This window comes from Medicago truncatula, chromosome 2 (genome assembly GCF_003473485.1).
Source record: "Medicago truncatula cultivar Jemalong A17 chromosome 2, MtrunA17r5.0-ANR, whole genome shotgun sequence".
In the NCBI taxonomy this organism is placed as follows: Eukaryota; Viridiplantae; Streptophyta; class Magnoliopsida; order Fabales; family Fabaceae; genus Medicago; species Medicago truncatula.
The window spans coordinates 17,502,127-17,525,103 of record NC_053043.1 but is presented as its reverse complement, the minus strand read 5'-3'; the positions used below and the strand labels follow the sequence as shown (position 1 = coordinate 17,525,103).

The 22,977-nt window shown below is 33.4% G+C and overlaps 2 protein-coding genes across 2 annotated transcripts; both read left to right on the top strand.

Annotated features, from left to right (window-relative positions):
* Positions 1–9,402: 9,402 nt before the first annotated feature.
* On the top strand, positions 9,403–11,803 carry LOC11438774 (uncharacterized). Its single transcript, XM_003595178.4, has 4 exons — positions 9,403–9,568; positions 10,421–10,664; positions 10,775–10,833; positions 11,154–11,803. The coding sequence occupies exons 1-4, from the start codon at positions 9,418–9,420 to the stop codon at positions 11,384–11,386; spliced, it is 687 nt and encodes a 228-aa protein (XP_003595226.3). The 5' UTR covers positions 9,403–9,417; the 3' UTR covers positions 11,387–11,803.
* A 5,357-nt stretch (positions 11,804–17,160) lies between these two features.
* Positions 17,161–20,117, top strand: LOC11439710 (BTB/POZ domain and ankyrin repeat-containing protein NPR1). Its single transcript, XM_003595177.4, has 4 exons — positions 17,161–17,938; positions 18,225–18,972; positions 19,354–19,539; positions 19,675–20,117. The coding sequence occupies exons 1-4, from the start codon at positions 17,393–17,395 to the stop codon at positions 19,947–19,949; spliced, it is 1,755 nt and encodes a 584-aa protein (XP_003595225.2). The 5' UTR covers positions 17,161–17,392; the 3' UTR covers positions 19,950–20,117.
* The last annotated feature ends 2,860 nt before the right edge of the window (positions 20,118–22,977 follow it).

Here is a 22,977-nt window from a genome sequence, read left to right as displayed (position 1 = left end):
ATTATGTTAACTTTCTGACTTCAGAATGTTCTGAAGTTCATAAACAAAATTGTTTACTAAGTATACGTATAAGTGTGTGTTGTGTATACTGTAAATAAAAGAGTATAGAGAAGAAAGAAAGAACACACAAAGAGTTATAGTGGTTCACCCAATGTGGGCTAGTCCACTCCCCACAATCCTGTGAGAGTTTCCACTAAGATGCTTGAGATAACCTCTCAAGTCCTGCACCTTACAATCTTGTTCACCTGAACAATTACAATCCTATATTCTCTAAGCCTCAGCAGGCTTGCACCTTCTTGCTAAGTTAACCACTTAGACTTTTACAACCTTTTCTCAACCTAACACTTTAGGACCTCTAAAAGCTAGATGAGACTTTGTTACAATTTGTATGGAAGTTGGGTGTTTGTAAAACAAACAATGGAAGAAGAAGAAGAGGTTATCCTACAGATAACAAGAGTATTGATTTGCACTAAGTTGATGAAAGACTTAGAGATTGATCAATTTCAGTTTGCAAAAGCTTCAAACAAAATCAGAGTTGTTTTCTTGTATGCTTTGCAATGGTGCAAGTTTTGCTAAGGCCAAGCCCTCTATTTATAGAGTCTTTGGGCTCATATAGCCGTTGTAGGGTGTCCAATGGTGTTATGCCATGTGTCCTGGGTCCCACAAGCTTTAACTTGAAAATCTGGGCAAACATTCTGATCTCTGATGAACATCAGAATGTTGTTGTGTTTATGATGATCTTCATCTGGGTTCATCATGTTCTTCATCTGGGTTCATCATGTATGAATGAACACATGAAGTTCTGGGCTATGCATATGCTTTTCATATGAATTTCTGGACAATAACCAATGTATGGACTTTTCTTCATACATCAGAATGTTCCTTTCCCAGATTTTGTCTTGGAACCGGTGCAGGAGGATTTAGTGGGATTCTGCATCTTCATGCCCATGCTTTGAGAGATTGTGTTGTCCTTGTTCAGTACCAACTCTCAGACGTGTCTATCTCTTGTTGAGGATGACAGATTTGCTTTGCTTTTGCTTTTTGCTTTTCACCTACTATACTGTTCATAAAGTAAGCATGAGCTGAGCTTGAACATTCTGATCGTCAGAATGTTCCATCTGTTTCACTTAGGATGATTTGTAAGACTATCATTTGATGTAATCAAATCCTAATAGTGAAACAATAATGAAGAGCAGTGATAATAACATCTAGGATGATATTTCTTTGTGAAATATTCCTAGTACATCAATGTTCATAGTCTTAAATGAACATTGAATGCCTTCTTTGACATAACCCTTGTATATGCCTTTATTGCTTGATTGATCCATGCAAATGTACTCTTCTGGACGTATACCCATGTCACATGTGCCTTGCATGACCTTTGATCAAAATTCTTGAGACTCTTGGCTTGTTTAAGAACAACCTTCTGATCTCTGCTTGAACATTCTGATCTTCAAGCAACGTTCTGATCTAACTTTCTGACCTCAGTGTTAGATCATGAATTCAAATGTCCTTTGATTTCTTGATTCTTGGTATGATTTAAACCTTGTTCCTGTCTTAGTAAAACACTCAAGAGCACAAGTTAAATACCAAGGAGTTAATCAAAGTCCATTAATTCTTTAATCATATTGGTTTATTATCTTTAAAATTAATTAGGGATTTTGCCTCAACAGTTTATAGCTTAAACATTATAATTTATCACTTTTTATCTCAATTTTACCATGCAATCTTAATTAAAAAAATAAATATTAATTAAATGCATATTTATAAACTAATTTTTTTTATGTCATTTCATATTTATAAACCATTTCAACCGCTAATTTTATTTTATAAAATACTATAAATTTAATCCGTTAATTTTTTTTGTGGTCAAGTAGCCTAATGACTAGAACTCACTCAATTTAATTGTGGAGAAGTGAAGTGTCCGGGGTTCGAACCCCAGCCACTGCATATAATATGCAATATCCCTACCAACTGAGCTAAGTTCACGGAGATTTAATCCGTTAATTTATCCATTATAGACTAACTCTGTCTGTTTTTTTTTTTTTTTTTTTTACCAAATAGAATCTTGTTTTTTCCTTTTTAAATGTTCATTGCAATTCAAATCAAGTGGTATTAGATATAAAAAAAAATAAATGAAATTTATTAATGCTTATACTCTCAATACTCAAATTTGAGATATCAATTTAAAGATTTGAGTTTTTTTTTTTATTGACAAAAAAGTATTGAAAATTTAACAAGATTAGTTGAGTGGTGCGTTAGTAATTTTCAATTAATTGTGAATTAGTATAGGAGTATTCAAATAATATTTTGTTCAATTAATCTTGTTAAAATGATAATCATATGTGTCCAATATATATTTGACGAGATCCATATGAATTTCAACCAATAAAAACGAGTGTGTTGAAATATGTGTGTTAGAGCGTGTATTCTTAATCCACCTCCTATTTATTTTTGGGTTAATTAAGTAAATGATCCTTATAAAATATTCAAACTTTTGTTTTTAATAGCTACAGAAGAAAATCACACTTTTTATTTTTAGCCCCTGTAAAATTTTACATCAGTATTTTTAGACCCTGAAAGAAAATTTGTCAGCATTTTTTGTCCCTAAAAATGGTAAAAGAAAATATTACAAAGACTAAGAAGTGCGGTTTTTTTATAATGACTAAAAATAAAATTCTAAATATTTATAGGTCTCATTTAACTAATTAACTCTTAATATTTTGGTTAACGCAGTGGTACATTTGAAATTTAGTTGAGCTTGAATTCATCATTCAATGACATATTATATTTTTATATTAATTTATTTAAAAATAAAATCAAACATTAAATGAGTTTTACCTACATAATACATGTATATACCAATCAAACTTTGAGTTACTTAAGAATTATTATTTTTTAAATCATTCATCAAAATAATGAAATATCCGTATATTATTTTTTAATACTTTTATACTTGATTTAGTGTGTGATTGAATATACTTAGATTGTGAAAAATAACTTTTTGTGAGATTACATGTCTATGATATGAAATAAATATTCCTATTTTTCTGTTTTATTTAGCAATAAATTGATGTTGAATTCGTGAATCTATACTTGTGTTACGACACAATTTGCTAAGACCACCCTCAATGGCTTGTTGAAAGCAATTTTTAATATGTTGAAATGATTGGAGAAGGGTATTGAAAATGAGGGAAGAGGAGAGAGGTGATGGAAGGATTAAGTATGTTGAAAGTCTGACGCAGGGGACACGTGGCGCGACGCCGTTCGCCAAGTTGGGCGCGTGTGGGACACGCGCCGACAAGGCCCGTTGCTGGCGGGGGGGACGCGGAGAGAGAAAAAATTGTGGATAAAGTTGTGACACGTGGTTTGTTACAATTGGCTGCTTGAATTTTTATCTTCTTAATAATTTGGACTCAATTATTTCAGTGCAAATTAATTTTTTTTTTTTTACCAAAATTCGTGATTTTTTTTCTCTACAAATCAAATTTTTCACTCTCTTAATCTTAATATTAGCATTTCTTTTGAAGTTTTAGTCTTTGTTTAGTGAAATGGATCCCAATAATAATCAATTCAACACCCAAAATTCTTCTGAAATTTAATTTTATAATTTAATTGTTAATTGTATTATTTTAAAACCCAAAATTCTTCTGATCCAAAAAAACTAAAAAATAAATAGTTAATTGTATTATTTTAATTTAATTATAATCGATAATTTTAGGTAATAAAAAATTATCTAAAATTAAATAAGAATAAGAAATAAAAGGTGGTGAGGTATGATGTTGAATGAAAAAATCATTAGAGAGGTAAAAATTGAATGAGTGTTGAATTATGAGAGAGAAAATGATGTGGAGTGTTGGGAATTGAAAAAGTGGATGTTGAAGGGTATTGAAAATTTGTAAGCATTGCACATGGTCTAAGTTAAAATGTGTCTTGCGTGGGTCGTCCATTTAATTAGATCCGATATGCATTATTCACCCTAATTCACTTAGTATGACCTATCGCCCACACTAAACCTCAAATCAACTACATCCATTTTATTCATTTCTCTCCCTAATCTCTCTCAAACTCTAACCTCTCTTGATCGTTTTATTCATCTTTCTGCCAATCGAAGGTTGTTTTGCATTAAGGGCTACCACCAACATCAATAAAAAATCTAACCATCAGAATCAAAGTCAACACCTAACTTAAAGTCTAACCTCAACACCTAATAGTACACAAGAGACACACTTAGCTTGAGACGCAAGTTAAGGATTTTAATTGGTGTGGGAGGATCAGAGACAAGCTACAAACTAAAAATATCTTTGTATTTATGTTGAGGGGTCAACCTCTGTTTTGTTCAAGGTCAATCCCCGCGTTACGGTAGAAAATGAAATGCGTTGTTGACATCCTAAGCGAACTGACATTCGTGACTTTACTGTCTTGGTTTGCTAAAAAGAAAGTCTTACTTTTCCAACTGCATGCGTTTAGTTTTGGAGTTATGTAGTGGGTTAAGGCGGTTAGAAAATTGATGTGGTGCATTTAAAATTTACATTCACCCTGGATAACATATTAGATATTTTGAAACAATAGTTAATGTATGATAGGATGTCAGTCAAATACTACTCCATACAATAAATAAATAATTAATGAGTGTTGCTAACGAGTGCTTGTCAGTATTATTTAAACATTTTTAAATAAATAATTATTTTTTTAAACAATAAATATTTGATTTCAAATATATTAAATATACATATTTTCATAAATATTTATCACTTATGATCTTTAAAAAATGTCTCGGATGCACTTGTTTAGATTTCCCATAACTTATTTAGTTTATATTAGATCAAATGCATCTAAAGCTCCTTTAAGTTTTTCGTTTTTTTCAAAGTGGTCCTTTAAATTTCAAAAGTCCCAAACAAATCCTTTAAGTTTCAAAAGTCTCAAACAAGTCCTTTTAGTTTTTGAATCGTTTCAAACAATTCTGTTTAGAGGATGATGATGATGATTCAGATGATAGCAACAAAGAACATTATCCACCATTTTCCATGCTTAAAAAGATGACTAATTTTAAGTGGTTGTTAGGAGTCAAATTTGGTACCAAAGATGAGTTCAAAGAAGCAATTACCAACTATGCTATCTACAATAGGACTTGTTTGAAACGATTCAAAAACTAAAAGGACTTGTTTGGGACTTTTGAAACTTAAAGGACCACTTTGAGAAAAACGAAAAACTTAAAGAACCTTTAGATGCATTTGACCTTTATATTAAGAACTAAATACATCATTTGAATGAACTTAAAAATGAAATTTATCTTATAATAGAGATCGGAGGAGGATCTACATAGAATAAAAAGACTGCTAATATTAATTAAAAGAGTTATTACAAATTGTAGTAATGGATATCTCTCCATTTTCGATCCATCAGGGTCAATTAAAGAGTATTAGACGAACTTATGGGCGGCTTTATTGTTTGTTCTTTTGGTCCAAACAAACTTACAATAGACCCGTCCTTTTTCATGACGACCTATTTTAGCATGCTACACATTTTCACTTGAACCAAAAAGTCAATTTTTGCTTTTTGAAAAAAATTAATACATAGGGATAAAATTGTAATTTACTGATATATTAATTATGGAGGGGCCATCTCTTTCTCTCTCTCCCCCCCCATTAATTGCTAATTGTTACTTCCTCTGTTTGTCAATTATAAGTAAATTTTGATTTTTTAGGTACATTCAATTAACGATGTATATGATTTATATAATGGAGCAGACACATCATTAATTGAATGAACCTAAAATGTAAAAATAACGGAGGGATTACTTTGTTTAACAAAAATAACCTAATTATGAAAGAATGTCTTCCTCAACCAGCCTTACTATTGAACTAGCTAAATAGCGTTGGTGGTGTCTGTGACACCCTACAAGGCGGAAACTTTGAAATTGGAAAGTTGAATATGAAGCTTCACAGATAAATCGACCAATTTCACAAATGTCAAATCTCGAAATCAAGATTCCTCTATTTTCAAATAGAATGTCGTTGATCCATGACCCAAAATCAAGTTTAAATCCACTCAATTTCCTTTTGTTCTTATGAAATCATCAAGTGAGATTAAGTGATAGTGTAGAGTGGGAAATGGTGGATGGTGTTGGATGACTCCTACTGCTTGGAAAAAGTGGAGGTGAAGGAAAAGCTTGAGAGAGAAAAGAGACAACGAAGGAGATTAATGTTTGTCCTTAAAAAAATTAAGATTTTCCAGCACTTGTTTACCCCTAACTTTTTAGATCTTGTGATTTCGGCCCTTTATTAAAAAGATGACAAAAATGGTCCTTCATGTGTTAACCCCTTTTGCAAAAGTGGTTTCTTCCTTTTAATTTTAACCAAATCTATGCATATGTGACACCTCACTTAAGTGAGTAGGAAGACATGTATGTAATTTTTTTAATAAAAATACCACGTTTGTATTGATGAATAAAAAATAAATAAACAAAAAAGAAAGGAAAAAGGAAGGGACACTTGATGATGGTGAATTACAAAGGTGCATGAATGGTCTTGAACATTTAAAGGAAAAAGGAAGGGACATTTGTATTGCAAAGTGAAATGTTTGAGGGCTTTTTTGTTGTTCTTGGTTGGTGTTACCATTTAAATTACAGGGTGCACGAGTGGTCTTGGGGTGGGATGACATTGGCTTATCTCTACACCCCGCTTTCGGAGGCTTCGGTCGCTACGATTGGCTCCATTGCCGGATACATGTCTCTACTTGAGTTAGTAATTTAATCTTTTGTATAACATATTATAGATGTGTTAATATGATTGTATTTGTATATAGATCTGAAAATGAAATGTTTGTTTGTATTTGAAGGCATGGGCTCTAGAGCACTTCACCAAATTATATATGTGGAACCCTAATCCAAATTATGAACATGCCAAACGTTTTCTTCCGACAAGGGGCCATGTTTCAGCGAGTCACCACCGAGGCTACCTAGATCGGTTAGTGGTGGAGGATGTCATATTCATCCTGTATAGTGATAATCATGATGTTGTGCCTTTTCGTGATATATTTTGGTGCTCTAGTTGGATCATGGCCAACACTACGACAGAGTGCCGTCACTTGTCGGAGCGGGTGATGAGGCACTACATGTGTATGAAGAACGTGGCACCTCTTGACCCACCCGAGATAGCCCATACCTTCAAAAAATTTATGATTCATGTCATACACCTTATGCTGATCGGGGTTCGGTGGCAGGGGATGCATAGTGGACTAGAGGGAAGTACATATCTTGGTTCTACCATGTCTCTCATCCACTGATGAGTCATCCAACAAAGGTTGTTGAGGAGCCACCTCATAGGTCTCTTAATCGGGAGATCATTATTGATGAGGAGTATGTGAGAGAGTGTCTCAACCCACTCCAGGTTATATGGAACATCTACGACATTACGAAGAAGGTGTTATGTGAAGGCGAACCACATCCATACTATCACAGTATGTTTATGACGATCCATGATGAGAAGCACCTAGTGATTGAGCTACTGATTGTCGTGATGAGGATGAGGAAGGATAACAGGAGAGAGAGCTAGAGTACGAAGGAGGAGGGATAGTGGTCGATCGTTTTTTTAGGATTTTTTTATTGTATATTTCAGTTTTTTATGACATTTTGGCTACATTTTTTATGTTGATGTAAACTAATGAGATTTGGGTATTCACATTTTTATCTATGACATTTGTGTTATTTTGGAATTGATTTTGATTTTGATTAAATGATTGAAAGAATGAATGTGGTGAATGAATGTAGTGGTAGTCAATGATTGATATTATGAAAAATGTCAGTTATGTGTTTATGTGCTTAAAAAAACAGCAATTCTGTCAAGAATTGCTGTTCTGTTAGCAGACATAAAACGAGTGCAAGTTAATGTTAGAAATTTTTGGTCTTCCATTGATTTATAAAATTAAACATTGGTTGAATGGTATCTTCATGGTCTTGGAATATCTATATTGTGATCAATAGATATTAGACATCACATGGTAGGTGTACTTGAATAATGTAGCCTATAGTTGAATGAATCCATGATGGGTGGAACCATTCAACTCTTTATGAAAGGGTATCGTTTGATACCTTGTGACTATTCATGAAAGAATTGGTAGAACCATTGTAACCCTACATGAAAGGGTAGGTCCCCTCTCCACTTTCTCTATAAGTGTGCGTTTGGTTCAGCTTTGGATATAATTGATTCTGACATAATTGATTTTGAGAGAATTGATTTATGTTTGGATACAATAATGCAGAATTGATTAAACAAACTGAATGTTGTTTGGATAGTTTTTATCAAAATTGCTTTTGAATGTATAAGTACTAAAATGGACATAGTTAAATTCAAGTAAATGTGCTTAGTCTAATGTATATGTAGATAAATACTAATTGTAGATATATTATTTAATTTAAATAAATAAATTTTCTATATATTAATTTAAAACATAAAAAATACGATCGTTAAACTATTTTTTTTTTACAAATATTTGTTCATATATTTTATATTTTTTGATAAAATATATTTAAGTTAAATAATACTAGAGTTAGTTGCCAAAAATGATAAAATATAGCGTAAAAGAAATGTAAAAGAAAAAATACAGTAAATTTGAATGGGGACATCGTAAAGAAAAATTTAAAATTTGGTAAGTCATGATCATAAATATTTTTCGGGGGCTAATTTGGTTCATCAAATTAAATTACAAAGCAAAATGAAGGAGAATTGATAAAGGGCAATAAAGGAAAATAATAGGTTGTAATAATCAAAATAGAAAATTTAATGTAGAATTGATTCTAGAAAAGCTAGAAGCTAGGATTTGTAGCTTTAAAGATAATTGCTTTTGAAGGATAGAATCAATTCTTAAAAGCCAAACTAAACACCATTAAAAACTCAGTTTTTCACTTTTGAAGGTTGTAGAATCACTTCTTGGTGTTGAAAAGCCAAACCAAACAGACTCTAAATATGTCTTGGGGCATATGCAAAAGATTATCCATATTATTACATACTTACCCATCAAAATTTGGGAAAGAAGGAGAGGAAGATCCTATCCAAGATAATTGAAATTCAAGATCGTCAAAGAGCATGCATACACGTTGATAATCAATGGCTTCAAGAGGTAAGTTATAAACCCTCTTATTTAATTTTAATTGTGTCCTAATTCATGCAACTATGATCAAATTTTATTATACATGATGCAAAATTATATTTCATGATATGTGATGAATATTAACAGTTAATTCACGTTGAGATCAACATGAGTTAACTTCCGTTAAAGTTTAGTACAAGTTAACTCACGCAAAATACAAAATACCGAGCGAAAGTTAATTTGGGTTGAGATTATTTTTGTTGGTCAAAACCATTGGTTTATTTTTACCAAAAACCGTTGGTTATTATTACACGTGAGTGTGACTCGATGACAGGTTGGCATCTCAATCCGTCGTGTCGTATACTTTTGCGTGTCTCTTCTTGTTCTTCTTCCAACAACTGTAACAAACAAAACAACAAACGCATCAACAAAAAATCCACTCTGGTTACCATGACGAAAACAACAAATTCTCCATCAGGTATCAATTCTATAATCCTTTTCCTATTTATTTTCGACCATTCCTTCAATCAAATTTTATATGTTTTCTTCTTCTTACAATATCATGCTCATTGACTTTTATTTAATACTCTTATTGGCAGACCGTAAATTCGGATTATACGCATTTTGGTCGTTAAAATTGCATGTGTCTAGTCAATTAAACTGAACGTTATATGTAAGAGGATTGATTTTGCCATCCATAAAGATTAGCGGCGAGTTTTCCTTCCATTTATGTATAAATTATAAGTGAAATGTTAGAAGTTAAATTAGCCAAAAAAAACATAGTCCTTCAAATTTGCAAAATAATTCATATAAGAGTCAATAAAAGTTCATGTATCTCGCTTCTTAAAAAAAAATTGATGTATCTCGTCCAAATGTTTGTGAAAATCTATTAACATGGTCTTTTTCTTAAATTTTTCACCAAAATTTTTGAGATTCCTTGCTTGTTTTGATGCATGGGTTAAGAAAATGTCCAAGTTGAATGATATTTTTCAACTTAAATGACCAAGTTACTATTTCGCAAATTTGAGGGATTAAATTGACAAAAGTTTATAATTTCATTGACTACAATGGCTAAGTTTTTATTTTTTATGTGGTAGGGGGAAAATCGTATTTTCTATGAAACATTGACAAACGATACGTATAGAGCTTTGGTAATTTGAAAAATAGAACTGAAACCCATGTGTCGTTTTTGTGTCGATGCCAGACACCAAACACACCTTTAATCTAAAGTGTAGGTGCTACATATGTTTGCTTTTTGTAGTGTGTGTGTGTGTGTGTGGAAGTTATGGAAACTATGAGATGATTTTGTCATGATGTTTTATGCAATTAGTTAAAGAAGCAAGAGGACCCGATTTGGTTGAAAGAGCAAAGGAAGAATTTGAGGCTATATTGCATCCTCATAAGTCTTCAAGTCATCATCACAGGGAAACTCATGGTAGGAATAGTGACATAGATGAGAATACCTCGTTGGATGATGTTAAAGCTCCAAATGTGTTTGAACGAGCAAAGGAGGAGTTTGAAGCCATTGCTCAAGTGTTCCATCACAACAATGAGGCTTCAACTCACGACATAAGGTTGAAACCATAACTTCCTTATACCAAAATTTTATGAAAAAATTGACAAGCAAAAGTCGATAATTTTGTATACAATTTCTGATTTCTACTTGTTTTATGTTGTCACATAGGGATGAAAATCAAATGGCTGAGTTAAAACATAAACAAAATATCTCAAGCTCTTCATCAGGTATATCTTACTTTGTGGGAGTGCTTATTTTTCTTGGTCATTTTGAGATTGCGTTCATAAGAATATTGTGTTGATGCCTTCTTTAAAGTAACGTTCATCACTGGGCTTCGTCAATTTCGTGTATTGGTTCTTGGACTTGCATGTTGTTGTGGAATTCATTTATTTGTTTTAACAATGATTTGAGGAACTTGTGGTGGTTTTCTTTTTCGTCGATGCGTCCATTGCCTTGTATTCCTTGCTCTATATACAATATAATGTGAATGATAGTTCAGAGACATCATAATTTGTTGACTTTGATACATGACATTTTCTGTTGACAGAAACAAAAACAAAGAAAGTCAACATATTTGTGAAAGCTAAGGAAGAGATTAAATCCATCATACATCATGATAAGTCAAAACACCATCATCATGATAAAGAAACTCATGGAAGGAGTGATGATATTGATGAGAATACCCCTAGCAGTGAAGTTAAGGGACCAAATGTCTTTGAAAGAGTAAAAGAAGAATTTGAAGCTGTTATCGAAGCAATACATCCAAAGAAAGAAAAATGACCATTTTCATACCTTACAATGGAATGGTTGTTGAATTCAGTTTGATATGTATTGATGCGTTATGTACATTAGATAAACAGTAATCTTGCTTATACTTGGATTAGAATTTGTAGTGTTTGAGATGTTTTCTGTGGGAATGATAGTCTCCTTTAACATTGCACATATAGATTTGAGTGAAAATCACTAATGTGGTAACAATATTTACTTTTGAAATTGGATTGGACACATAAGATCAAGACATTATGTTTTACTGATGTGATGTTATTCATTTCGGCAATGACATTGTACAATTTGTTAATATTGTAGAGTGTGTAAAGGTTTTATCTCAGTCTTGGTTGTATCTTTAGGTTGTAAAAGGAACACCGTTCCTAATGTGTTTTTTTTATCTTAATAAATCTGCCACGTCGATTTTGTCAACCTTGCTTCCCAATGTCATTTGCATTGTGATATATTATGAAGCTGTATTCTGAACCGAAGCTTCTTCAGTTCTGTATAGAAAAGATGTGTTGTGGTGTACTTCAGTTTGGGAGATGCACACTTACTTTTTGAGATTCATTATCAGTTTTAGGTTGCTGTTTTTTTGTCAATTCGGATTTCTGTCATGATGATCATAGGTTATGATTTTGTAATGTTTCTATCACTATCAGTAGTTTCTACTCAAGCCTTTTTTTTTCTTCTTTCTTCCCATTGTTCTTTTTTGTTCAGTGAAGTTTTTGTATTTTGGAAGGTATAGTAGTAATTCTTGTTTTGATTTTTACAATTTTTGGCTTTGAATATATTGTTAAGTGGTTGCATTTTCTGCAATTGAGGTTACAAAGTCATCAAACTCTCACTATTGTGGTTTACTTTATTTTATTTTTTGAGTCCATTGTAAATTGTAATTCTGGGAGCAAATCAACATGCAAGTCTAACATGTTTACAAATAGCTTAAATTGTATAGAATTAATAATCAATTTTTGCTCGAATAGTTTAGTGACAAACCTTACTTTCTTGCTAACCAATTTCCTTCCTTACAAAGGAATGGTGTTGAATTCAGTTTGATATGGATGGATGTGTTATGCACATTAGATAAACAGTAAACATGCTTATACTCGTCTGTATTTTTGGGTTTTGCAAGTTCTTTGGGGAGTGCTCTGCCTATATACGGCTCCCGCCTTTCTTGTTCGTTGTTTTTTGCTAGCCTTGCGCTTCTTGTGCTGGCTATGCCTTAATAATATTGGCTTTTTTTTTTTAAAAAAAAAAACTCTGATTGCAATCTGTAATGCTTGAGTTGTTTGCGGGAATGATAGCCTCGATTAATATCACACCTATTCATTTGAGTGCGAATCCAAAATCGCCAATGTGGTAACAATATTTGCTTCTGAAATTGGATTGGACTCATAAGATATAAACATGATATTTCATTCTGCAGTGACTTGTACATTTCGTTAATATTGTAGTCTAACCGTGTGTTTAAGCTCATCCTACTGCAAGAACAAATACACGATATATAGAAAATATGAGTTGTGGTCTACTGCAATTCTGTATTTTAGCTTCTTCAGTTAGGGGGATGCACACTTGCTTTTGGTTGCTGTTCTTTTGTCAATTTAGAGTTCAGTCATCATGATGATTATCTGTTATGTTTTTTGTAATGGTTCTATGACTATAAGCTATTATTTTTACTAAAGTTTTTTTTTCTTTCTACTAACCTTAATTTTTTAGTGAAGTTTTTGTATTTTAAAATGTATTGTTTTTAGGCAATCTCATTGGATTGTGATCCTTATTTTGATTTTCACAATTTTCGTCTCTTAGTATACTATTAGGTTGCTGGATTTTCTGCAATTGATTACTGTTGAATTGTTTAAACATTTATTTTAATCAATATGCACAATTTGTGCATAAACATTGGTCAATCCTTATCAACAAATTGCTTTGTTTAAAAGAAACTTGTACTTCATTTATTTCCCACATTATTTTCGTACGGAAATGATTAAGGAAAATGGACAATTTAAAATGATTAATTCAATGGATATTTATAATCAAAGGTTGTTAAAACAACAACCAGTAAAAGAAGAATAAAGAAACGCAAATCGCAAACAATGGAACACAATTGTTTGTTTATGCTATTCAGTCAATAGTGTGTTTGGTCCATTTTTATCATGCTCCAATTCAATTCTAACATGATCTGATAGAAGCTAATAACCGAGCTTCACCTAGACGTGCGTGCTGCCAGTTTCACCTAGACGTGAGGTGCTGCCATGATTTTGTAGTTTTCCAAACATAGGCCAAATGTGCTGACCTCTATGATTACTGCGCAGTTGTAGTTCCGTATATTACTTGAGTGAATTGCGGTTTACAGTGTTACAAGATATATATGTACCACACAACTATCACACCCACGCCCCAAAACAAACAGTTGAGCCTGTAACGCATGTCTAGGCCAAACACAAGGGCAGGGGTGAAGGCAGCTTCACAATGCTGTGCTAGCTCAACTCCCTCGACTATTGACCCTCCTCTGTTCCTATGAGTCATACTCAACAAAGGTCAATGGTTTTGCCGACCTTCGAACATTACACGTAGGCTTTGTTACTATAAAAGTAAGCATGCATGTACATCTTCAATATATCACCACAACTATCTTCCACTTTACGTCATTATGAATGCAGTTTTTTGTGTTCAATTCACTCTCCATGTAAAACAAGTGTCTGAGTTATGATGTACAAAAACATTAATATATGCAACCAAAATGCAGCTTTTTTACGAGTAGAGGTACAAATATTAAAGAAGGAAACAAACCGGTGGTCATGGCCTTCGTCATCAGCTTCTACTAGCCTCATCCCCTGACTTTTGAATTTTGATAGCCATCTTTGTTCCAAAGCCATTAATTAATGCAACTCTAACTGCCTAACGTACCACGGAAGAATTCAGCTCTACACCAAAATAACACTTTTTTCTGGTACAATCCAAAACATCACTTTCTAATATGTGTCAAATCTCTTTATTCAAAAAATAAAATAAAATATGTGTCAAATCTCTAAATTGAAAAGTATGGGTGAGATTAAACCCACAAAAAGTTTGGGTGAGTGAGTCCCTCACCAAAGGTAGGAAACTGAACCTAGGGGTGTATATGGGTTGGGCAACCCAAAAAATTTACTCAAAAAAGGGGGTTGGATTGGGTGATTGGGTGAATATGGTTTTAAAAAATGAAAAAACCATAAAAAATAGAGCATTACTTTTCTCATCCTATGCCTTTCCTCGTGTGCTCTATTTTTTTTCTTCCAAAATTACCCTCGGAGCATTCCGGATTATATAATCCGGGGAATAATGTTTTCTTTTGTTAAAAGGTGAAAAAATGAGTAACGGATTTTTCCGGATTTTGTAATCCGGAAACTTTAAAAAATAGGGCGCGTTACATGATGTTTCCGGATTACATAATCCGGAAACCCCCTAAACACAATTTTTCAAGGTAAAACAGTTTGGATTATATAATCCGAACTGTATCAGCACAAATTTTAAACATGTTTGTAACATGGATAGTCATTTTAGAGACAATATTAATCTTCCTAACTCTCATAATTCTGTTATGCGGCATTGTTACCTGTTCTTCGTCAAAAATCGGGTTTTCATCGTTTAGACCCATGACTTCCCAGAAACTTCCCCAGAAAATCAGAAAAAATTCAAGGACCATGACTCCCTTAGAAGAAACTTCTTACGGGACTCCGCCCCTCAAAATCCAAAATTCCATCGTTTAGACCCATTTTTTTTTTTTTTTAATTTTTCATATTCTCAGAAAAATCTGAAAAAATTTGCATTAGTTTTATTTGATTTTTAGAATTTTTTGGTGCTATTTTTATGATTTTATTTGACAGGTTTTTAGAATTTTTTACTTAATTTTTTTTGTTTTGTTGTTTTTAAAAGCAAAACTCAAAACTGCTGAAATGTGAGAGAGTCTGATGGCTGATTATACACAAGAATTGTTCGGATTATAAAATCTGAAATAGTAAACATGAATCCGGATTTTAAAATCCGGAATACCCAAGGGCATTTTTGGAATTTTACAGGGCGCGGGAGAAGGCCATAGGGTGGGAAAAGTAATAGTCTAAAAAATAACAGGTGTTAGGTAAAACTAGACCCAAACCCAATAAACCCACTTACCCAATAATGTTCGTATTTTTTTATTATCATTTTCATAGGGAGGAAGGAGAATAACAAAGGTCTTGGTCATAAATCAAGTCTAATTTCTAAAATTGACACAAGACATCCTCTGTATTGAAAATCAAAACATGTTATAACTACAAATTATGATGTTGTTCTTTTAGTTATTTTGATGCTGAAACAATTTTACATCATCCAACTTTAGTTTGTTGCAAGTATTTTATGATGAAATTTGTTATTTAATACTATAATTTATTATTTTATGACGCTAAAATATATTGAAAATAGGTTATACAATTTTCTTAAGAAAATAAAAAATTGAGTAATTTTTATGATAAAAAAATATAAAAGCCTCCTCATTTAGTAATTTAATATTAAAAAAACAGAAAAATAATTTGGGTAACCCACTACCCAATCCAAACCAAACCGAAAATTAGTGAGTTTACCCAAACTCACCCATTAATATAACGGGTGGACATTACCTCACCGAAACCGGGGTACCTTATATGGTTTGAGTCTTGGGTTTGGCCAAACTCAGCCCAAATCGACCCACGTACACCCCTAACTATACCATATACCATAAAATACAACTCATTTGATTGGTCAGATGGTATTGGCTTGAGACATTTAAATGTACTCCTATCAAGATATCATATTTGATTCATGCTGGTATTAATTTTAGTGAGTTAGTTTGACTTAAAAAAAATACATCTTAAGTTGTGAAAATAGTTTTCTAAGAAAAAGGAAGTCATGAAATCTCCTAAAACGGAAATGATTATTATAGCAAAATGTTGCATTGCAACGGTTTCCGAATAACGTGGCAGTATGATATCCTTTGGATTTTTCATTTACGGGAGAGACCGCTTCTTTAAGAAAAAAAAAAAAAAATCAAAACAACACATCCAATGATTTTCGAAAATGGACAAATTTAATTGGCTCAATGATGTTTCGCGACTTCTTACCCTGTTTTTTTGAGTAATGATACATAGACACCCTTTATTCCCATACACCCTTGTACACCTCATGCATTAGGAAGAGAGAAGAGGAGAGAAAAGAGAAAGTGTGCTTGTGCGGGATCCACGTGACTACGTGTCAGATTTTTGTGTGGGTGTCAAAGGGTGTATTGCCATCTAAGGGTGTCTATGTATCATTACTCCTGTTTTTTACACAATAGGCTATTTCTAAGACCTGAACCCGTGACCTTTCAATCATTTGACAACAACTTTATTAGTTGCGTCAAGGTTACCCCTTTACACACATATGATATGAAAAAATTGTATCAAAACAAAAGTTGATTTATCCGAACTTTTGTTGACCAAACTTTATCTTTTATATAGAACCAGGAAAATACCAAATACTCCTCCAACTTATTTCTCTCTTCCAAACCAAATACAGCTTAAAAGATAACCAAAACAAGCGGCGGGAAGATCCATTCTAATGCGAAAAAGACACTTATCAACTGCATGAGTGCACGTACGTGCAAGTTCCAAAGCTATCGGTTGTGATCTAAGCAAAATGAATGATGAAATGCAAGTCAACAACAACACACAAACACACAAAATCCAAATCAAATGATGAATGATGATGACAGATTCACAGCAGCTATTAAAGGACAACAATCATCCATTCACTATATACCATTTTTCAGCTTCAAATCCTAACTCAAAACCACTTACTTAAGCACACAGACACTTCTCGCATTAAGCATGTCCCAATGTCAGACACCCATAGTACATCTCTCACGTGTCCACACACACACTCTCTCTCATCTAGTAGGAGTATATAATTAAAGACCCTTGCTCATTCCCTTAATACATACATACACTCACTCTTCTTTTTACAACACATCATCATATATCTCATAGTAGTATAATGATGTACTTGAGAAGTGGATTCTCTGAATATTCAAACGAAATCAGCAACAATACTAGCAGTGAGTTATGCTGCACAACAGCACCAAATTCAACCATTACTGCTTCACAAGATGTCATCACATTCACACAACCACTCAACCGTCTCTCAGACAATCTAGCTTCAATACTAGATGATACAGGGTTTGACTTCTTTTCCGACGCAAAGATCATCGCCAAAGATGGTCGAGAAGTTTCCGTGCACCGGTGCATTTTATCGGCGAGGAGTAGTTTCTTTAAGGATGTGTTTAAGGGAAAGAAAGAAACGACGCTGCAACTGAAGGAAGTTGCTAAGGATTATGATGTTGGGTTTGACGCGCTTAACGTTGTTCTGCGTTATTTGTATAGTGAGAGAGTTGAGGATCATCATTTGTCTGCTAAAGATGTTTGTGTTTGTGTGGATGATGATTGTTTACACTTTGGTTGTTGGCCAGTTGTTGATTTCATGCTTCAACTTCTCTATGCTTCCTTCACCTTTCAAATTTCTGAATTGCTTGCTCTTTACCAAGTAAGTATTAAGCACTTATAGATGGTATATGCTGTTAATAATAAAAGATGAAAGAAAGTTAAAGTAATTTCATAGGGGTAGTCCGGTGCACTAAAACTCCCGCATAGGCAGGGTCAGGGAAGGGGTCTCATCATTTTGGTATATTGTACGCAGTCTTATCCTGTTTTTTTACACAAGAGGCTGTTTCTGAGACTTGAACCTGTGACATTTCAGTTAAATTAATTTCATAGAATTTATTAAAATAATCTTAAGACAATTTCTTGACAGTTGATTTGATTACTTGCAGGATCATCTACTAGACATTCTTGACAAAATGGCGATAGATGACATGTTGGTGGTTCTTTCTATAGCAAACATTTGTGGTAAAACATGTGATAAACTACTAAAAAGATGTACAGATATAATAGTTGAATCCAATGTTGATATAACCACTCTTGAAAAATCACTGCCTCAATCTATAGTGAAACTAGTAACATACAAACGCAAACAACTAGGTTTAGACATGTATGAAACCGTAAATCTTCTAGACAAACATGTCACCAGAATACATAGAGCTTTAGATTCAGATGATGTAGAATTAGTAAGGTTGCTTTTGAAAGAAGGACACACTACTCTAGATGAGGCTCATGCACTTCACTATGCTGTTGCATATTGTGATGTCAAAACCACTACCGAGCTTCTTGATCTTGGACTTGCTGATGTAAATCATAAAAACCTTAGGGGATACAGCGTGCTACATGTTGCTGCTAAGAGAAAAGAACCGAAAATTATTGTATCTTTGTTAACGAAGGGAGCTCAACCTTCTGAACTCACTATGGATGGCAGAAAAGCTCTTCAGATTTCAAAACGTTGTACGAAAGCTGTGGATTATTATAAATCTACTGAGGAAGGAAAAGTTTCTTCGAATGATCGATTGTGCATAGAGATATTGGAGCAAGCTGAGAGAAGGGAGCCTTTACATGGGGAGGCATCTCTTTCTCTTGCTAAGGCAGGGGATGATTTGCGTATGAAATTGTTGTACCTGGAAAACCGAGGTACTTTCCTACATGTTTATATTTTTCGATTTATTTTCTTTTTGTCGAAATCTTTTGAATCAACATTTGTGTCGCCTTGACATATGTTACTCCCGAATTTCACGTATCTTCAAATATAAATTCTATTGTTGTGAGTCTCATATCGACAAGAAATATGATTTAGAGGTATTGCTTATAAAGCTTTGAACGTTTTCAACTTACAAGTCAATTGAAGTACATCTCCAAGTCAATTTAAATGCAAGAAATCTAAATACCTCGTTTTGAGTAGCATGTCATTTGTCAACTTTGAGTCTTGAATCAATTAATATTTAGGAAATACGAACTTGATGATCTTTGTTTTTAAACAACTTGTTGATCAACTGACGATTCATTGTTTTTCAGTTGGATTGGCAAAACTTTTGTTTCCCATGGAAGCAAAGGTTGTGATGGATATCACTCCAATTGATGGCACATCTGAATTTACTCCAAATTTGGGTGGTTACCAGAGGACAACTATGGACTTGAATGAGGCACCTTTTAAAATAAAAGAGGAGCATCTAATTCGGATGAAGGCATTGTCTAGAGCAGGTAATATATACATTTTTCACATCTTTCCTTTTATTTTTGAGTATTTTTCTAAAGGTTAGTAATTCTGAATTTATTTTTTCAATTTTGCAAATTGATTCTTATATTTTATTTTGATTTTTTGGTGATCTTGAGCAGTGGAGTTAGGGAAACGGTTCTTCCCTCGTTGCTCGGAAGTGTTGAACAAGATCATGGATGCCGATGACCTATCGCAGCTTGCATGCATGGGTCATGACAGTCCTGAAGATCGACAAGTGAAGCGCAGACGATACGCGGAGCTACAAGAAGTTCTTAATAAGGTCTTCCATGAGGACAAAGAGGAGTTTGATAAATCTGGCATGTCTTCATCATCCTCATCCACGTCAATAGGAATGCCAAGGGCTAATAATAGTATGATAGCCATGAATCATTGATGAAGATAATAATAATGTACTCTGAGGTGTATACTTTCTTTTATAGTGATTTCATTGGTCTTAAAAGGAATAAAGGTGTGAAAGTTTTTACATCATGGAATCATTGTTCTGTCAAAAAAAAGAATCATCGCTGTTAACTATATTTATTGAAGTGTGTCTTCACAGCCATTTGAGTCTTGAGATAATTAGCAGAATTTTAAACTAAGAACTAATTTCATTGGTCAAAACGTCGTCGGATAGGTGCATGAAACTTCGACTTCCACCCATCCTCTTACTAAGTTCATCAATCATAGTAACATAATTTGCTGGGGTGAGTAGAGAACGGTGAATTGGTTCATGTGAGTGACATTCATATCAATGTTGATGCCAATAAAAGCCACTTGGTACCTATCTTTGATGTGTTCCTTAATAAGCCTTTTAACTCTGCCAATAGAATCAGTCCCCAATAAGTTCGGAATCATATTTTTTTATTAAGAATATGGAGGTCACAGACCAAGGAAATTTGGTAGTGACTATCATATGATTCCCAGACCTTAAGATCAAACCTACACAAATTCTTTCCACAATTTCATACAGTGCTCCCTAGCATCTATATCATGTCTAAAATTGTATTGCTCTAACTTTGGACAAGATCCAGAAGAGATAAATGGAATTTCTATGGTCCCTTGTACTAGCTCTAATGTTGTTGACTCATTGGCCTAGAGTTTAAAATCCTGCAGGTATGACTGAAGCAGCAACTGTTTGATTTGCTATGTGGAGGGAAACTAATCCTCCAGCAACTGAAGAGCAAGGTTCGAGGATATCGAAGCATTGATCTCTTGTTGAAGTAGCTCGAGGATTCTTGCACGGTACTCTCTAATTACTCGTGCATGAGGTTCAATTCTCAGCCATAGACCACGAGGTTCACTCGAATTTAGTTCTCAACAGCAGCACCATGGAGAGAACTCTCAAATAGGACTTCTGTGACAATGAAATCACCAATATAAGAGGTGTTGATTTTAAAGAACACACAAGATATGCATGAATACTCTTGGAATTTCAAATAATACTCAATGCAACAATTAAAGTTGAAAATAGCATGAAATGCAATCCATTTCTTAGATCCTATGACATGAATTGTAAAGAATGAATCCAAGTACACTGGATTTAAGGGAAAACAATACAGAAAGCTTAAGACCATGTTTACTTTGTGAACATATATTTGTTTTCATTTTCTAAAATTTGTGCTAATTTTCCTCACTATCAAAGAGAAATATATTTGTTTCCCTTGCCACCACCATCTCTGTAGCACTGGCAAGCCGGGTCTTCTTGTCCAATAGATTGTTGTCCGTGGTGTGGACTCACTCTTCCAGTTTGACGGCGCAGGCTGTCAACTTCTCTTCATCAGTACTGAACTCTTGTTTCATATGTAGAAATTTGCAATGTAAACATCCAGATGAATTGTCAAGAAGATTGAACATAGGCCCACATTCTAAAAAAAGCCGAAAGGAGAATGATACAATGACATTCAAAAGTTGCTAATGTCAATGATGCCTATATTATGTATAAAGGCAACATCTTACAAACAAACCAAATATATATAATGGAATAATAAAGTTAGAACAACATATAGTAGCATCTTAAATCCCTAATTGGATACGCCATAAACAAATTCAAACAAAGTTTCCTAAATCACATAATTAAGAAAAGGGGTTAAAAACAACTCCTTACATGTAAATCCTTTGAGAAAACAATGAACGCAGCATTCGCAGCCCACATAAACGATTGGTATTCTACATCGAACAATCACTCTTCCACCACCATCTTGGATCCATCGTATTTTGTGTTCAAGAAATCCAGTCAACCGTCACTCCTCATTTTATTTTGCTTCATTATGTTGCCTCTGCTGCATCGAAGTTTCGGTCGCTTCCTGTTGGTGCTAAGCTTCGAACGATGCTTGCAAGCGAAATTGAAGAAAGGGAAAGACGATCATGAACTTCCTCGGTTATTGTTGTAATGGCGCATTGGAAACATTTTTAGCTTTAAATGTTGATGGAAACAATGATACATAGTAGGAGGGAATATCAGATTTTAATTTTGAAATGAAATGGAGGGAACTTAATGGGGTAAAACCGTCATTAGAAGTTAAGCGTAGGATAAGGGAAGGAAAAATTAGGTTTAGTTGTAGCTTTGTCTGACAGCGGTTTATAATAAGAGATGCCGAGAACCTATTTTAGAGTTTCCACTTTGTCGGACAAATTTGGTGATTTACTTGAGATTTTCTGATGTTTTTGTCTATAGACGAAGTGACAAACATGATTATGATCTCACACACAAAAAAGTGAAAGATTGTGAGTTTGAACTCGAAGCACCACAAAAAATATTCAATCTAACAATGTCAACATAACGGTTGTGTTAGATCTTACAGATAAGTTACCTAAAGTTTTCTAAATAATTATTTACCAAAAATTATAAAATATTAAATTTTAAAAAAATGAGCTTCATAAGAGTATAAAAGTAATAACAATTCACCCAAAAAAGTATACATATTTGAAGTTATTTTGTTAAGGAAAAAATTTGAAGTTTTTAATCAGTACTAATTTTTTATTCGAATGTCATAATGATTATGATTAGAATAGAGACATAAAATTGTAATGAACGACGTATAACTATTTCTCAAGATTGTTTTGTAAAAAAAAAAAAATTCTCAAGATTGTTTGTGAGTTTTGTGAATAAGTTTTTTTTTAAATGACAAAAAAGAAAAGAAAGAGGAGTCCCACATTTTTTTTGTAAAGAAGAATCCCCTGCTAATATATATAAAGAAAATGGTCACTCTTGACTCTGCACCTCGCTGTCACATAAGCCGCTGACTCAGGATTAAATACAAAGAAGTCTCTGACTCTGCACTTCCGTTATCACTTTAGTCTAAGACGTTAAATAATTCTGTTAAGTGATGATGTGACACATGTTTTAGGATGACAAGGCATATGAGGTGTCACACGCACTAAAGTGAAAGTAAAAAATGGTCAATTTGATCCCTAACCAAAAA